General features: G+C 34.6%; 1 protein-coding gene across 10 annotated transcripts in view; it reads left to right on the forward strand.

The window, feature by feature from the left end:
* Positions 1–17365, forward strand: part of LOC123531591 (uncharacterized) — a 42932-nt gene extending 25567 nt beyond the window's left edge. For 6 of the 10 annotated variants that reach the window (XM_045312684.2, XM_045312691.2, XM_045312687.2 and 3 more), the window contains exon 2: positions 15234–17365. In XM_045312684.2, the coding sequence (XP_045168619.1) occupies positions 15234–16645 (1412 nt within the window). In that variant the 3' untranslated portion in view covers positions 16646–17365. Of the gene's footprint in view, positions 1–803; positions 1051–1835; positions 1977–6708; positions 6865–12132; positions 12625–15233 lie in introns of those variants that run through there. The other 4 variants (XM_045312686.2, XM_045312681.2, XM_045312688.2 and 1 more) reach the window with 4 other exon arrangements.
* The last annotated feature ends 2782 nt before the right edge of the window (positions 17366–20147 follow it).

A 20147-nucleotide genomic window follows, 5' to 3' on the forward strand; every position in this document is an offset into this window, starting at 1 on the left:
TCAGAGCCCTTCTAACTTGTCTTTTTAGTTTTAGTGTCGGCAACGGCCTTCCTGTCTATACTTGCATTTAAAAGGCTTCTAAGTCTTTCAGCGTGTGCCATTACTTTATCAATATTTTACATGTAAAGGGGTGCTGACATATTTAGGTTTATTACATATTCATAACATTTATACTAATGTTCAAACACATAATCTTAGCTGGGTAGCCAGCCTATTGAAAACGGGATTTAAAAACACTTCAGGTGTATCTTCTAGGGCTCAAATACCAAAATATACATGTTCCAGCATTAGTGTACTGCAGCTAGTCCAAAATGCGTTCCACAGCCAAATAAAGATAAATCGATCATTGGACAAAAGCAAGTTTAACTTGATGTTCCTATTCCAAGTTTCACTTGACGTTCCTAATCCATAATTGTTTGTTTTTCTGTCAGTACGTGACACATGGCGTTGTCAGTGTCACTTTAAATACAGTAATAAATGTTCATAAATGAAACACTTGAGAAGATTAAACACTTTGAATGTAAAAATTACAAGCAAGGGTCAGGGTGTACTCGCCGAAGACGCTGTTAACGGAAATTGCCTGGCGTTTTAAACTGTTTTTGTCTTTTAAAATGCATAACTCTATTTGCGACTTGTAGCAAATCTTATTTGAGGCTGAACATTAAAGTAACGTGCGGTTACATTTGTTTACGTTTGCTTTTACCTCACGATAGGGGGCATATATTTAATACGCATTAAATGTGAACTATACTAAAAAGTGAGTCATTTGTATGCCTGCCATAAATGAATTTTGTGAAATTGATCATATGAAAGTGAATAATTGTCAGAACAGAATTTTTATATGAAATCATAAGGTTGTCTAACATAAAGGTCAATGGACTGAAGATAAACTGTATTTTAATACTTAATAAACTTGTATACTCGTTACTCCTATGAAAATTAGATTTCTTTTTGGAAATGATTATTGTAAGGCTGATCCAGGGACATAACTTTCAACTTATTTGTTTAAGAATTTAATCATGGCAGCTCGCATAAGGACTAAACCTCAAGGTTAGTTTATTGAAATTGTTTTTCATTTTATATTTTTGAACGTATCTCAAACACATATCCCTTAGTTCTTACATCGGCTAAAAAGCAAAATCATGTACATATAGATTCATAACATAAGGACGACTACAAGTATGAAAGTGAAAATCCTTTATCACCAGTCTGTTTTATATCCAGAACTAAGTTTGAAGTCCATATGGTGAAATATTGTGTGTATGCAAATCCCTACTTTTTTATATTTAGATAAGATTGTATAAAACCAGACTGCACGACTTTCTCGTTACAATTAACGTTTACATAACTCTTTTTTAATTTGCTAATGCTCGGCATTCTAGTAAATAAAAGTAAAATGTAGTTCATAGGGATTGAGCTTAAGAATTGGTCATTGAATATAGCGAACAAAGTATGGCTTGAACCTGCAGCCGCAAGCTTCACCGGCCAATACGATCTGAATATATTTCAGAAAATTGTACGGAAAGATAAGAAAAGTGACTTAATTCAATAATAGCATGAAATATATCAAATTCAGAACATTTAATAATAAAGTGAGTTTACGTTTATAATGTGCATGAATATATATAAAAACTGGAAAAAAATCACAAAATGAAAACTATAAAACCTTTTTTTTTACGCAAAGAATTCTAAGAGACCAAAACGTATAACATATCTTTAAACTTACGCTAACATATATAATTATATTACATCAATTAGCAAGCTTTAGCGTAGGCTGTTCCGCGCTGATCATATCCGCTATATAATACGATTTTGATTAAAATCTACGCCCCAAAACGATATTTACAGTGAACTTAACGGCTTAAAACTTCAGTTTAACTGCACATGACTTGCACGTCTTATAATAAATGTTATTTATGGTAGAAAATAATTCATGGTTGTTAGCTTTATATACACAAGGGATGTTTACATTTCAGGTATGTTCAATTTTATTTATTTAATAAGAATGATGTTACTTCGAATATACACGAGGTTCAGTTTGGTTTAAAGTAGTGTGAACAAGGGAAGACCTCAATTACTCAAGTTTACTACTGACTGTATAATGAGACTTTTTGTGACTAATTATTTAGCTGCAAATTAGTACTTGAGATTACATATATATTGTCTGAGTTGCAGATATATTGTTCTGAAGTCAGTTATCACTGACAAAATGTATGAACTGAAAAATAATGTGCAAAGAATGGGTTATTATGAGACCATATATCTAATCAGGTAACAATGAATATACACAAATGATAAATGTAAATTGTGACAGGAATGTCATGTTTCACAATCATCGTAAAATAGAAAAAAATTGCACAGTTTAAGTAAAAATTGAAATTGTAATCCGGAGACGGAAACAAGAAATGCTAATAGAGTTAGGGTCAAGACAATTGTTATGTTATATCAGACATGAAGTTTTAGTGTTTTGTCAAGCGGTACGAGCATTAAACTATTATAGCATAATGTCATTAATCATTACATTTCAGTATACAAAACATAGCAATCATTAATTCTATATAAGTAGTCATAAAAAATAAATCGTAAAAATTACTTTAACACAATTTAAGACTGCGTGCACGAAATGAAATATAAAACTACACAAATATTTGACAGTAAAATGTTACAAAAACAGCAACCACCAAAGTCGAGGATGCAAGGAAGTAAGGGAAATTTTAACAAAACCCATCAACCCAAGAAACGAACACCATTAATTCCATAATGTAAAAGGGCGAAAATACGTCGGTTTGAGGAAACATTTCTTGAAAAATTTAAAATGTTCTTTGTTTTCGAGCAGGTTGAGTTCTCACGTTTAAATTTAAAAAAAAAATCAACCAGGGTGACACAATACCCCATACGTAATGGATTTTCATCATACAAGGTATGTTTTCAAGACGTGTATATATTTTTTTTTTGTAAAATTCAAAACAATGCTTTTAAAGCCATTAAGACGAAATAATTTTTCTTTGAAATGAACATTCACGTGATTAATATATTTCAAAATTTTGGCAAACACGTAGTGTATGCATAGAAGTTCAACGTATATACATTGACTGAAATCCCAACGTGTAATTTGAATAAAGTACTTTCTTTCCTATAGAAATAAAACATCTGTTTTAATTGACGGTAAATCATATAAAAATAGAAGTCTATATATAACATACGCCTAATAAGAGTTGTCTCCGAGACCCGCAAATTTTATGGTCAAAGCTCTTTGTTTCGTGTATTTTCTGATAAGACAACTCAAAAGTAAATATTCACGGGTTTTGTTGGGTACGAAAATCATGTCTGTGATATAAATCAGTGTTGTAAATTGCACCAATCTCAAAGTTATCACTTAAAGTAGGGCGTACGCCAAATAAAAGTGACGGTATCTTAAAGAAATGCTAGAGGAGATATGAAAAACACGTCCTGACTAGAGAAGGACAAGTGTTGTTATATTTTCTAGTCCTTTGGGTTCGTGAATCCATTTAATTAAAGAATTTCTCTTAGCTGATGCTGTCGAGCGTGAGAGGTGTTGGGCATTTCATTACCTCTCATAAACAGACTCTACTAATATTTTGCTTCTTAATTTTTTATTTCATCTTTGATAGAATTGAGAACACTCTATGGTAGGGAAAGATTTATTGCATTAACCGTTGCTTTGTTGGCACTTTGACGCTTTTAAACCACACTAATTTTACGAAAAATTAAAACAAATTATACCTTAGACCGAGACGGTCTTGAAAAAGTGTCCTTTTCTGAGCAATACGCAATTCTGTTGGATATTGTCTCAGCCCAGTACACAAATGCATCCAGAAATTCCATATTTTATGTGCACGTGTAATGTACTTTGAACTTATTTTGGTACTGAGAAGGTCAATCTTTTAGACAGTTATTCAAATTGTCTGGCCGTCGAACTGGTCAAAAAGAAAACGTTGGAATTGGAATAATGTGTTCACAATCAAAGTGTGACATGATCAAGCTGATTTGTTTATGTACCAACTTGAGCACAATCTTTTTCACGCTCCTTGCTAGTGCATTTAGTTGTAAATTTTAAGATAGATTAAAATTTACAGAAACTGTTTATTAACCAAATTGATTACAGTTTATAAGGACTTTTTAACTTGATTCACATGGCACCCAAAGACTGTTGCTGTGATAGTCAATAAAATCTAAATGAATATCCGTTGAAGCATAGAACACAAACAAACAAAAGCAAAATTTGTTTGACTGAGTCTGTTTTGGAGAGGTATTTTCAAGTCATACATATGAGATTTTTTCTTCCGTTGCTTTAAAAGAAATAAAGAAAATTAAGTTCACTCGTTTCCTTAATCGATTCAGAAGTAACCCCCAGTCCCGCCCTTCCCACGCTCCCTCATAGTTTTATGCAACATGATATGTAATATCTTTGTTAGTTTAAAACATTGATTGTGTAACATCTAGTCTTTGATCTCGTACTTTCCGTTTAATGCTTTATTCATTATATGAGCCGCGCCATGGGAAAACCAACATAGTGGGTGTGCGACCAGCATGGATCCAGACCAGCCTGCGCATCCGCGCAGTCTGGTCAGGATCCATGCTGTTCGCTAACAGTTTCTCCAATTCCAATAGGCTTTAAAAGCGAACAGCATGGAGCCTGACCAGACTGCGCGGATGCGCAGGCTGGTCTGGATCCATGCTGGTCGCACACCCACTATGTTGGTTTTCCCATGGCACGGCTCATATATGTTACACTCATCCAGACTAACCACAAAGAGAAATTTAAATATTTGAATACATATGAACAAATTTATTTCCTGAAATAAAGTTAAAAGGTTCATCTTATAAGCCATTTACTTTCAAAATTGTTTTGTTTTTTGTTTTCTAATTGATTTATTATTCATCTTTTTATGTGTGGTCTTTCATAAGAAGTACTCTGGCGGTATTGAACGAGCACTTCCAAGTACTTTTATTTCAGTGTCTAAACACTTTGTTTTAAAGGTTTAAGGAAAAAAAAGCGAGTGAGAAATTACATTAAAGAAGAAAGTGAGTAGGAGTGGGAATTTACGTTAAAGAGGAAAGTGGGTAGGAATTTTCATTGCAGAAGAAAGTGAGTGGGTACTTACAGTACTGTATTTAAATTGCAAGATACTTAAAACGGGGCATACTGTTCGCAGATTTAGATATTGTGTAGTCTTATCAGTATGTAATAAGAATTGATAATTTCTTGAGATAAAGACAATCTAAAGGTGAAAATGCAAAATACGCAATGAAACAAAGACTATCTAAATTAAGTTCCATAAATTCGAAAATGCACCTCATCAGCTAGCATCCCTTTCATTTAGATGGGAATATTTTGTGTTTTTATCCCAATACATTTGCTGACATTTTAAAGATTGCTTTTCTCTAAAATGAAGAAAAGAGGTTACAAATCGGTATAATTAATTACAACAGCTTTCAAAATACATCATACTCTATCAAATGGCTGATCGTTTTATAAGCACAGTCACAGTAAGAAAATTGTGTAGTTACACCGCATTCGGGTTTTCTTTTAAATGTTATGGTCGAAATAAAGTTAACTTGTTTTCTGATAGGTTTTGTGTTTAGATAGCCATCATGTAAACTAGGTAAGTGCCTAAACGCTTGCGAAATGTCCTGAGATTAAGGTTTTCCAAAATGTCATTTTTTTGTCTGTGATAACATTGAGTCTTTCCCAAAATGTCTTTACTTTCCACTTATAACATTTATGCTTTTTTAAAATGTTTTACTTACCTTTACGGATGCCTAGGTTCTTTCCCAATATTTCTTTAATGACCTCTACTGAAGTTATGACCTTCAAAAAAATGTCTTCATTTGCCTTAAATAATGTAAAGGCTTTCCGATAATCTCTTCTATGTTTTTTATAATGTGTGGGACTTTAACACGTATTTTACAAGATGTTTTGGTAATATTCAGGCTTTCGGTAAACGCATTTGCTATAGGATTTACAAAACATCTATGTAATGTCACAGGTATTTACATAATGTCATTGCTACCCTTTTATGAGGCTAAACGTTTGCAGCATGAACTATCTTACCGTTGACAAGACAAAGGGCTTTCAGAAGAGTCTGTTCAAGTATTAGCTCTTTCTAAAATGTTTTTGTTATGGTATAGACTTTAACGGTATGCCCTTTTTCAAAGTAATTGTAACTTATTAAAGACGTGGTAAAAGATGCTGCGAATCATATGCCTAATAACATGCATTGACTAAAAGATAAATATCTATATTATCTGTACTTGCTTCTTGCCTTTGATAAAGCAAAGGACTTTAACATTTGTCTTAACGTTTGAAAAATTATCTACGAACGTACGATCTGAGTGTATGGACAAGTGCATTTTGTGTTTGTATAATGGAAACGAGAGGATTGTTTTTAAAAATACATAGCGACTCTTTAATTTATTTGTCTGTTTTGGATATGAAAATGACAGTGCAGCGCGTATACTTAGACACGAAAATATGAAACTTGTATTCTCATAATATATATCGTTTCACCTTTTTTGGCGACCATAAACATATATCACATCTTTGACCTTATACTTAATTGTGGACATATATCCAGCATGTCATCACATCAAATAGCTAGCTTGAACGTAGGCTGTCCCGCACTCGAGACTCTTATAAATTATACCCACTATCTACAAAATTAGAATTTTGCGGTTTTGATCAAAATCTACGCCTCAACAACCATATTTACAGTGAACTTAACGATTTAAATTCAGTGTGAGTCTAAATTGCACATGGCTTGCATGTCTTTCTGTCTTGTATTAAGGTAGCAAATAAACCACGCGTTTATAGTTTTATATAAGGAGGTGTTTATATTTAAGGTATGTTCATTTTTCATTTGTTAATAAGAGCGAATATATCATATTATTAAGAATGTACATGAGGATCACTTTCAATCACGGTAGTTTAAACTAGTGAATGACTCATTTAATAACATTTGAGTAATACAGATTTAGATGCGATGACAAGTAAACATAAATTTCCATTAGAGTTTTAGTGATAAATTATTTATTTACATATTATTTATAAGTATTTGAGATTACATGTATGGATACATTGTTTTTATATACATTTTTTCATAAATGTCAATAATGCAATTGATGTCATGTTACCAGCGCGTTATGACACGTAAGCATGTAGTTACTTTGTTGTGTGTGCGAAACATTTGAAAAAATAGGTAATTTTATGGCATGTCCATGTGCATTCAAAAGAAGTTTTAAAATAATTTCACATTTTCAAAGTGACTGGACCTTTGCTGTCAGTATTCACTACCATGATATATGAAGTGGAAGTTTGGGTAATATTAGGAACATTAATGTACGGCGGTTACACGAAATGGTCAAAGCAGATGCAGCTTGAAAACAGTGGTGATAGTTGTGCACATTTGTACATGTAAGCACATATCCGTCATGTGATGTACACATATTCATTATGTGATATTAAAAATATAACATAGTTTAGGTAAACCACGGTAACAAGATCAAAAAGCCAATATCATTATTGTTAACAATGTCACAGCTAACGTGACAGTGTTTTGTGAAACTTATACGATTATTTAAATGCTGTGACATTGATAAATACATTACAGTATACAAAACATTCTGCAGTCATTATTCGTGTTTTTATGATGTAAATTAGTTTAGATATTAAATTTAAGACGAACTGAAATATAATGCCTCACAGGTAGTTACAAGACGTCTTAGGTTGTTTGGGTCATGGGTGTATAAATGATAAAATAACCTTCAGACTGCGATGTTCACAATCCTTTCACAGACCGATATGCCTCAGTAGCTCAATGGTAGAATGTAAGCTTTGAGTATGGGAGGTCGGGGTTTAGATCCCTGGGCAGCTTTCCACTAGGTATTTAAAGGCTTGTACGAGGAGGTTAAATAAGCCCAAGTAAATATCTGTAGCCGGAATATGCTGCCGGATGCACAAGAGCTTTTTAGCTCGTGTTTTCAGTTGTTTATATTGGGACATTGAATAAAGCTTACACCTTTTTAACATCTATTGGTCTGAAAACATCCAAAGCCGGTTTCTTTGTTCCCAAACAGTTGGGTTTTCACGTTCAAAATGCAAATTCAAAGTATAAATTCTTGTCATTAGCCATACAAATAATCAAAACACAATTTTATAATTGTATTACATGATTTGTAGAATTTTTGAAGTGTACATTAGCGTGATTAATGTATCTGAACAATTTAACTGCGTTTTTATGAACATGTATTACGAAGTATCAGCGTACGCCTAAAGTATCATGTATCTACAAAAACTCTAGATATTTTATAATTTTAGATAATTTATAATTTGTAATGTGTTTGTTGTACGTGATTATGTGTTGGTCTACCAAACTTAAGGTCGAATGCTAAATGAAATATATCCTGTTTGAAAAATCTAGGCAAAATTTAAGTTATCATTAGAGTTGTTGCATGGTAACCCTGAAAGACTGTATTTTCTGCAAATTTAACAACTAGTCTAGATTTAGAGCTAAAAGTCATTTGTAAATTGTAATCTAGTTTTCTTTTTTTCCTCTAACAAAAATAAACTGATTTGGTGGGTTATATTAGGTAACGTGTAGTAAATTTCTGTCTGATGGACCCGATCCTGGTGCACGTCCAACGACTATCCACTGCGTATTAAACACTCGACCACCAGCAGAAAATCGGTAGTCTCTGAACTAGTCTCATTTCACCCCCCACCCCCCACCCACACACTCCCCACAAAAAATGCACAGCCGTAGTAACTGATATTTTCACATTGTCGTCTGCTGTTACGTAATTTCCTGATAAGTGTATAAGATGTGTGGCTCATGTATTGTTCTGCATGTAAAGTATAACTACATTCATTACAATATTCGTTTTTAAATCACTGACAGGATTCAAATGAGTTGGTCCACTGGTAGAAATAGTTTAAAGGTAGTTTATTCAATAACTGCACACAATTTTTTTAATACGATTGATTCATCCTTACAGTATAAATGTAAATGCGAAAAATACTATTAGAGAATAAATAACTGGATTTAAAGACTAAAAATAAAGAATTTTCGGGCGGAACGTGAAAAAAATATGAAAATTTTAAGAATTGTTGATTTTTATTCAAATGTCAGTCACGTTACTATATCAACTTATCTTACTTTAACTGATCTAAATTTTATGTATTAAAAGCTTGGAACAGACCTGTAAAACAAATAATTATTTGATTTATAAAACAAATGTACATGTAGATGAAATTATAACGAATGAACTATATGAGAACGTAGTATCATCTTCTTACTGTAACATGCTCGAGTGTCATGATCATTTGATATCTTCTTTCAAAACGTCATTAACGTTTGCAGTGACAAATGACACACAGGAAAGTGTCATTTATTAAACTTACAGTATCTCACAAGTCTCTCCCTTATATATATTTTGCTTTTGCTGAGGAAAAATACGCCTTATTTCTTTATGTTATTTTTGCGTCTACATGTGTCACAACAGATTCTTCCTTCAACATTATTATATAGGTATACATATTTGAGCTTTAACGTCAGGATGATTGAAATGCAATATAATAATGAATACTTGTCTGCTTCACACAAGAATTACCTCGATGAAAATGACATTACTACTAATTTAACAAGGCAGTCTGAAAGACAGCTAAATCCCCCGCCACTGCTATGGATAGTGAAAGGGTAAAACCTTTGATTTTAGCTGTGACCTTGAGGTTGAACTGACATGGCTGACTCATGAATTCTGCACAACGTCTTGATGAGGTGATCATTTGACCAAAGTTTCATGAAAATCCTTCAAAAGGTTTAGGAGATACAGAGCTGAAACCTTTGACATTCAGTTGTGACCTTGACCTTGAGTTGAAATGGCTGACTCATGAGTTCTTGATGAGGTGATCATTTGACCCAAGTTTGATGAAAATCCTTCAAGGGGTTAAGGAGATACAGAGTGGACACCAAATGGAAGGCTCAAACCTTCGACCCTTAGTTGTGACCTTGACCTTGAGCTGGCATGGTTGACTCATAATTTCTGCACATCGTTCTGATGAGGTAACCATTTGACACAATTTTTATAAACTTTCTTCAAGGGGTTTAGGAGATATAGAGCGGACACGAAATGGAAGGCTCAAACCTGTGACATTCAGTTGTGACCTTGACCTTGAGCCGGCATGACTGACTCATGGTTTCTGCACATCGTCTTGATGAGGTGATCATTTAGTTTTATAAAATTCCTTCAAGGGGTTTAAGAGATATAGAGCGGACACAAAATGGAAGGCTCAAACCTTTGACCTTGAGTTGTGACCTTGACCTTGAGCCGGCATGGCTGACTTATGGGTTCTGCACATCGTCTTGATGAGGTGATCATTTGACCCAAGTTTTATAAAATTCCTTCAAGGGGTTTAGGAGATATAGAGCGGACACAAAATGGCAGGCTCAAACCTTTGACCTTGAATTGTGACCTTAACCTTGAACCGACAAGGCTGACTCATGGGTTCTGCACATCGTCTTGATGAGGTGATCATTTGACCCAAGTTTCATGAAAATCCTTCAAGGGGTTTAGGAGATATGGACCGGACACGATTTTGTTACGGACGGAAGGACGGAAAGACGGAAGGACGGACGCAGACCATTCCTATAATCCCTCCCTCCGCCACGGCGGGGGATTAAAAAAGCGATCTAAAGACTTGTTACCAACTGATAACGTAAGAACTTCTTTAATAGATTGAAACGAGTCCGTCTTATAAAAGCGATGTCCGGGATATGCAATTTTATTGTCAAAGCTCTTACTGTTATCATGAACTTTTATATGAAAACTCGAAAGTAAATAATCTCAAGTTTCTTGAGTACCAAATTTGTGCATACACAATAAACCAAGAGGTTTAGCTGTAGAAGTTCAAACAGATCACTTATCTCAAACATATCATTTAGATAAGACATACGGTCAAATGAAAGATCAGATATAACAATAAAATGCTAGGATATATGAAAATGTACATTGGCTAAAGATAACAATGAATACACGAAAACAACATTTTATGAACATAGGTAATATATCAGCAAGTGAAACTTGATGTTTCTGGTATCTGGACCGGTTTGCCAACCAGATAAAATGCTGTTGCCTTATTTATATGTTTACACCGTCTCCCTGGTCGACAGAGAGGATACTCCCTGGTCGACAGAGAGGATACTCCCTGGTCGACAGAGAGGATAGGGATGAAGTGGCAATCTTTAGGTTTCGAACTTTACGTTTGCTGTCCAGGTAACTGGAAGGTTTTATCATACCTTTATTTTTCTTTCATATATTCTATACACGAGCATTTTTGTCTAACATACTGCGCGTTTATTTACCAACTGATGATATACCTTGCAGAATTGGAGCATATTGGGCATAAAGCTTGAGGGTTGTCCGCAGTTACTAGTAAACGGATTTAGCGGCACTTGTAAGGGGATATCCCTCTCTGTTCCTTCTTGTTGTTTTTTATTGGCTAAGTCTGCGGCTATCAGGATAAATTGCTATATTACTTATACATTAAAGGGTTATCAAACATGTATTAACTGTTGTTAAGTTTGCTGTTGTCCGCCTATATGAGGTATGAAATGAGAGAGTGAGGAGTGATTCTTTTTGTTTCCATTTTAGCGACTGAAATGGTTTAGAGATGTTTCCTTAACTATACCATTATATTATGTCACCAAACATTATTATGTGTAACTTTTATACCAATGTTCAAACATATTATCTTGGTTGGAAAACGATATTTACAAATAGGATTATATCACACGGGATTAATATGGCCGAGGAACTTGAATAAGCTTTCAAGTCTCAAAACAGATCGTGCAACACATAAAAAATCCATTGAACGATGGTACATCGATATCAAATAAGATATGATGTTCCTGGAACACACACGTCAAAAATCGATTGAACGATGGGTTATTGATACCATCAAGCACAATAAAATAATAAAGTTTACTTTCCCATTTCATAATTTTTTTCTGCCGCCTCGCGAGATTTGGCGATGTCAGTGTCACTTCAGATAAAGTCATAAATATTCATAAATGTTTCGCTTGAGAAGGCTAAACATTTGATCCGCGAGTTTCTATTTTTCATATCAAAAACTTGCAAGCAGCAGGTCAGAGTACACTTTCCAAAGATGCTATTAACGGAAATTGTCCTGCGTGCGTCTTAAATAATTAATAAAGAAACGCGCGGTTACGATTGTTTAGGCTCGCGTGTGGACATACATTTTGTACGCATTAAATCTGAACGGTAATAACAATGGGGAGTCATTTGTTTGGCTGTCATAATGAAAAAAATAATGAAATGGATGATGCAAAAGTGAATAATTGTTAGAATAGAATTTCATTTGAAATAGAATCAAAACGCTGTTTAACGGATAGGTCAATAGCTGGAGAATAAACTTCGCATTTTATTAATAAAGGGGCTGTTATGTGCCATAAATTAACTGAAAGTTATCTGTTCATTTGCTGTTATAACTGGAAGGGCTTATTGAAGGACATGAATTTCAGCTGATTTATGTAAGGATTTTGTACTATCCGAACATGGCAACTCGTGTAAGGACTAGATCTCAAGGTTAGTTTTTTCTGCTGAATAAATAAATAAGTAAATAAATAAATAAATAAATAAATAAATAAATTATCAATAGATTTAAAGTAGATAAATGAATGAATAAATAAATTATAATGTTCGATGCATTTCGATTAATTGTGTCTTTCCTTTCTGTTCAACATGGTCATAATTTCATAAAAAATGTTGTTCTGTTTATTGTTTTTCTGCTGATCGTATAATGGAAAGTGATACATACCCTAACACGTAAACTATCTAAAGGTCATTAAAAACTACCCCACTTTCTATCTGGATTAATTACATAATTGAGCCGCACCATCAGAAAACCAACATAGTGCATTTCGAGGGCTGAACGCAATACTGTAGTAACTTCTATTAAATGAAGTAGGACTTACGACAGTATTGCGTTCAACCCTCCATTTGCGACCAGCATTGATCCTGACCAGGCTGCGCGGATACGGCTATTAGCGTTGATGATGAACCATTTTAGGTCGCAGTCAGGATTGTATATGTAAAAAGTACTTTTGAGAATGCATATTTGTTAAACAAATCCCCGTATTTAAGTAGTATATATTTTGATAAAACGGAGTAAATTGTATCCGTCAAAAGGACATAGTTATCTCTACAGATTATCGTTATTATGCATGAAATTATTCAGTTGTCAGTAGTAATGAGTGCATCAAAAGTCTTTACTAAATATGGATCAGGAGAATCCAGTATGTTTTAATGTATGAAATAGCTCACGTCACATATGACATCCAATATTTGGTACAGTGTAACCTCTTTAGAGTGAAACATATTCGAACATTTAGTACAGTGTAACCTCTTTAGAGTGAAACATCTTCGAACATTTAGTACAGTATAGTGTAACCTCTTTAGAGTGAACATATTTGGTACAATACAGTACAACCTAACGAGCTAATGAAATAAACAATTTCGTTCTCCGTGTACACGTATATGTCTGCACCTATAGATAGATTTATTTCGGTAAGGAGTGCACATACATGGACAATTAAAAACAACATGTATAGTAATTACAACATAATAACATAATGCATACATGAAATTAAAAATAGCCATGACAGGCACACCGTCACCAAGGATTACACAAAAAAGAGAAAACTCTTATTTCCATTGTGGTCCTTTGTGATGGTGGCATGGCATAGAGAGGCATAACAGAGTTTACAGAATTATGTGACTAGATGGAAATTGAAGTATTGTGACTAGATGGAAATTACACAGCTATATCAAATAAAGAATTATGTGACTAGATGGAAATTGCACAACTATATCAAAAAGTAAAATGCGAGCTTAAATTAAAATGTACATACATCGAAGGCCATAAGAATAGTTATTAAAACACATTAAATAGTTATTAAACACATTAAAGTAATTATGCTAAACTGTCTAGTAAATAATTCTTTACTAACGTTTTAAAAACAGGTAATTTCTCAGTCTGTGCTATACTAGCAGGCAACTTATTCCATAGGGAAATACCAGAAAAGAAAAAGGACTTTAACCCAAAACCTTTGACCTTTGGAACAGCAAAAGCACCTTTGTGACTTAACCTTGTCCTATATGAAAGAACAGTATCCTGTGGGATAAAATTGTCTCCCATGTAGTCCGGGGCTAACCCATTTTTTATCTTAAAAACATGACACAGGATAATCTGGCCCACACGTTTGTTGACTGGTAACCAGTTGAGCGATTTAAAGTGCTCTGGGCCAATGTGCGACCTAGCATCAAGGTCCAGAACAAACCTCATTAACTTATTCTGTGTGGTTTGGAGCTTGGATTTAAGTAACTGAGTCAGACTATGGTACCATATAGAACAGGCGTAATCAAAATGCCATTAGATTAGGGCCATGACAAGAAGTTTCTTGGTGTGTTGAGTAAGATAACGTTTCTTCCGATATAGACATTTTAACCTTGCGTTAGCCCTTTTTTAATATGGAGCGAGCCATTGAATCGAAAGATAGGGTCTGATCAAGGGATGCACCAAGATATTTGACAGTAGAAGTTGGTTCAATAGTTGTACCATATCATTGTCTACTCACGAAATATACAGCACTGATACAATCGTATATAAATGTAATAAAATGTTTGTAGGGAGACATCGTATCTATACATTTTACATGTAATGAATATAAATTTAACCAGAAAAAACTCATCCATCTACTTGATGTATCTCATTTGATGAAGTCATAGCATTGGTTCTGTATATATTAAACTATACGTTAAAAACACATCTATTTAAGTATATAAAATTAAAGTTTGTAGTTTGGTCGCTTCGTTTTTTTTTGTTAGTAGTTTACTGAAACACGTTTTAAGCTTTTATATGTTAACCTGTAAGACAATTTGCCGTATGACAGAACGTTTTGTAATCGAGTATATGACTGTCAAGATATTTTGATACATGGTCTAAACTTGGCGTCCAACTATCTTGCGCTTTGGTTTGCGTACTTATAATTCATCTGTAAGAAAAGTTAAGGAGGTAAATGGTTCAAACGGGCGCTACTTAATGCATCAATTCCAGACATAATTGAAAAAAGCGCACACGCAAATTTACAACAAAATATTTTCAAAGTTTATATTTTCTTTTTTTCTGTTTTCAGTGATGGAGGCTAAATCAACAACAGACAATTTAGAGAATATCAGCCGAGTTTTGAAAAAAGTTCGAGACTATGCCATCCTGGTATTTGCATTCGTCCTCTACAGACTGGCTCGTTTAATTGTTCTCACATTCCAGAAATTTACATGGGCCGTTACCGGAGTTGAGAAAACCAGACGAGATGCAAAAAGTGGTCTCAACTTCCGGTCCGGTGCGCATGTACAGGATATAAAATGGCGGAGAAAAATCCATCCACTAGTCATTGCAGATCAGTCAAATTTCATAACATTCCATAACTCATTTAAACATCCAAAGTATGTGTTAAAACCACATATCTCACTTTATTGTGTTACTAAAACCGAAGCAGTGTTTGTTGAGACGGATGAAAAGCTCGACGTACATTATAATACAGACTCTAACTTTTATACAACACAGTTTAAACACGCTAAAAGGATGATAACAATGCCGCTAGGGGTGTTTCACAAACTCGCACAGGATACTGGAGATCCTCGGGTACCAGTAGTTTTGATATCAAATACAGGAAGATGCGGGGCTACGTTACTGAGCAGAATGTTTGAGCAAGTGCCTGGAACAAGAATTATCCAAGAACCAGACTGTCTGACAACACTTGCATTCTTAAAGCGGTCTGGTTCCCTTTCTGACACAGAATATGACAATGTGCTAACAAGCGCAATTCGTTTGCTTTGCAAACCAGACGACAAAACAAACATGCTCATAATTCGTTCACGACCATGCTGTTGTGTACAGATTAAAACGATACAAAAATTAATTCCAAGAATCCGTCATATATTCTTATACCGAAATAGCCTTCGAACTGTTTCTTCATACATTGGCACTATGTCAAATGATACAACTGCTCAGTGTGCTAGATTTTTGATCGACAACGCAGTTCTAGGGACATTTTTTCCATTTCTAAGAAAAATATTTCACCACTATTTCGTACACACGCTTGATCAAGATCCACCTCTGACCAATCCGGCTGATCTTACAACCGTAGGAATGTTTTCAAGCGTCTGGGCCGCTTGTGTCGCGTGCGCCGTGGAGTGTACGGAGAAGAACATACCAATCATTTCCGTCCTGTATGATGAGATGATGAAAAGCCCTTGGCGTAGCTGTAGCGTCCTGTTTGAAAAACTGAACATCCGGGCTCAGTATGTGAACGCTGCCACACAAGCTTTTAAAGTGGACGTAAATAAAAATCAAGACGTATGTCAATCATTTATGAATACTGATTCTAGAAGAACCATTCCACCGGAAATGCGTGCCGAAGCGGACGCCATTTTGAGAAAATACGGGTTTCCAAAGCTAGGGGAAAGATTCGAATTAAATGGGTTAACAAGTTTTGAGCCACCACCCTTTAGCAAAACTCTGTCCAGGGATAAAATGTTATTCTAAAAATAATTATTAAAGATGTAAACGAAGTATTATACCTATGTTTGTATGCATGTACTGTATCATATTGAACTCTGTTCTGACGTTTTATGTAAAAGATCTCCTTTCCACTTGAACTTCTTGTCGGTTAAATACATATTTATTGTCAACGATTCGACACTGCGGCCTTGGACCATATATCACTGGAAAAAACATTCAAAGTGACTGTTTCATAAGAAACTGAAAAAAAGTAGTTCACCAGAAACGCAATAATAATACTGCAGCGGCGTTTGTCGCTGCAAGAGAAATAACTATAAGACTACAGACAATATTTAACCTATTGTTTTCTGTCCCTTTCGCAGCATTCTAATATGACAATACAGATGAATGCACCAACGAGGTTAAATGTTAAACATAACATGGCCTCATTATCATTTCCATAAGGAAAACATTTAGACAAGAAAAGCTGGTACAGCCAAAAGAAGCCTTCTCGGTCAAACGTTTGTCTAAAGTAAAATGTACGCGGTTCAAGACTTGTGACAAAAAAGTAACAAGAAATACACGCTATTAATTTGTATCGGGTTTAAAGCATGCAATTATCTAGTTCAATGGTATTGCTATAGCCTTGTGATTAAGATGCGATTTTATCGCAGTTTTGAGGAAGGTAATGACATGAATAATTATATTGATACTACTAGTGGAAAATTATTGTAATAAAAAAGAAACTCGTTTCCAATATAAGAATGGCGTTTATTTTGTATTTACAATGACATTATATAAATTATGAGTTAAGCTTCCTTGCAGAGCGTGCAGCAACATTTAAACCATTCTTTTTAAGCTGTTTCCCACACACTACTTATGTCACTGCCAGGGACTTCTTGCTCTTTGCTAAAAACGAAGAAGCGCAATATCATCAGTGAACAATGGTGCATCTATATTGTCAAGAAACCAGTAGGCGAAGAGAATTCGATGATTTTCGTTCAGTAGTTTTCTTAGAAATTGGTTGTCATATAGAGAATAACAGGCTACTCAGTACTGTATTTTGATATCAATGTTATCAGGTCGAGGTTGATATGGGCTTGAAGGGGTGAGGGAAATGAGATCAAAAGAAAGATGTCTGTTATTCTATTAATAGCAAAAGTGTTTGTGTTAATTATAATTCTTAGATCAGCGTAAATTAAGTGATTAATCTTTAAAGTTCTCTGACTGAGTCTAGAACTGGAAGTGATTTTTTTTTCAGCGCTTTGAACATTGGACAATATGATTGTCTGAGTCAAAGTTTAATACGTTGGAATAAAGCATGTTTTGATTTATTCAAGAGGATGATTTCATTTTTACGCAGGTAAGAGTTATTTCATTGTTATTTTTATAAGAATATCAGAAAGTCAAAAACATTGTCAAAATTGAATTCAATATGGCTGCCGGTATTGTTTCGTTTAGATGTTTCAGGGGCGGATGAATTTTCAAATCCGTATAATATGAATTTGCTTCAGAAGTCAATTTTTACGAAATAAGAGATAAGGTAACATGTTGTTCTAGGCCGGTTCCCTCACTCCTTCCAGCCCATATTAACCTCGACCTGATAACATTGATATCAAAAGACAGTAGCCTGTTATTCTCTATATATCATCGAATTTACAACAGAATCCAGTTTTATTGTTGCACAACTTTTTTCTAAACAGAATCTGTAATCTAATTTCCTGAAATATGGTTGTCTCCATATTTATGAAACGGACAATTTAGCACTTAACGCGGGTAAGAGTTTATTTCATTGTCATTTTTTATAATAAACATTATCTAAGTTGAATTCAATATAGTTCCTTTCAAATCCGTAAACTATAATATTTATTAATTTTTGCTTCAGAAGTCAATTTTTACAAAATAAGAGATGATGGCATATGTTGTTCTAGGCAGGTGGTATGGGTTTCATGATAAATAGAATAAACAATGGATGCCTTAAATTAAGCATAAATAAAGAATAAATAGGCTACATTGTCAAGTGTATTGTAAACCTTTCCAAGAATCGATCCATGTACACACTGTGATGTCATGATGAATGGTACACATTGACGTCATTAAGTGCTTTTTTCTGTGTGATAAATGTAGAGACAAGCATATTTAAGGAAATTGATTGAGATTACAGAATCTGTTAAGAAAAAAAGTCGTGGAACATAAAAAAACTTGCTTCTGTAGTGAAATTCGATGTGGAAGGAAACCGATACATGTAAAAACTAGTTCGTCAATATGGGAGGAGCTTAATTTTAATATCAGGTCAATGACGTGATATCAAAATAAAATATTAGGCAAGTGATATCAGCACTTTGCATAGTAGTTGCATGATAGAGAATAACAGGCTACTGTCTTTTGATATCAGTGTTATCAGGTCGAGGTTGATATGGGCTGGAAGGAGTGAGGGAACCGAACCCCTTCCGTCCATATCTGCCGAGCCTGATAACATCGATATCAAAAGACAGTTGTCTCTTATTCTAATTATCATGAAACTCATACAACCTGCCTAGAACAACATATGTCCTCATCTCTTATTTCGTAAAAATTGACTTCTGAAGCAAAAATTAATTAATTCATATTTTACGGATTTGAAAATTCATCTGGCCCTAAACGCTACAATACCGCAGCCATATTGAATTTAACTTCGACAATCTTTATTGACTTTCTGATATTCTTATAAAAACATAACAATGAAACTAGTGATGCGTTTGAGAAAAGCGCATGTCTTCCACAACTGCCCCTATGAAAAATGTCTAGTTTCTCGAGATGGTTTAGTCGAGTGGGTCCAATTAGATGGTCTGGATGAGTGGATCCAATCAGTAATTCAAGGGCCTTAAATTAAAAGTGCCTCGGCGGATTTGGCTAGTTATCGAACATGGCTAAGGTCTTGTGGCCAAACACATTTTGTTCAAGTTTGGTGAAGATCGGATGAGAAATGTTCGACTTAGAGAGCGGACAAGAGTAAAAATGCGGATTTTTCAGTAATTCAAGGGCCGTAACTCCAAAATGCCTGGACCAATTTGACTATTTATTCCACTTGGCCGAGGTCTCATGGTCAAACACATTTTGTTCAAGTTTGGTGGAGATCGGATGAGAAATGTTCGACTTAGTGAGCGGACAAGAGTAAAAAGGCGGATTTTTCAGTAATTCAAGGGCCGTAACTCCAAGACGCCTGGACCGATTAGGCTAGTTATCGAACTTGGTCGAGGTCTTATGGTCAAACACATTTTATTCAAGTTTGGTGAAGATTGAATGAGAAATGTTTGAATTAGAGTGCGGACAAGAGTAAAAAGGCGGATGTTTGGTAATTCAAGGGCCATAACGCCAAAACGCAGGGCCGATTTGGCTAGTTCTCGAACTTGGCCGAGGTCTTATGATCAAACACATTTTGTTTAAGTTTGGTGAAAATCGGATGAGAAATGTTCGACTTAGAGTGCGGACAAGCTTTGTGACAGACAGACAGACAGACAGACGTACACACAGACTGGAGTAAATCAATATGTCTCCCACACCACTG

The sequence above is a fragment of the Mercenaria mercenaria genome, chromosome 11 (genome assembly GCF_021730395.1).
Source record: "Mercenaria mercenaria strain notata chromosome 11, MADL_Memer_1, whole genome shotgun sequence".
Classification (NCBI taxonomy): Eukaryota; Metazoa; Mollusca; class Bivalvia; order Venerida; family Veneridae; genus Mercenaria; species Mercenaria mercenaria.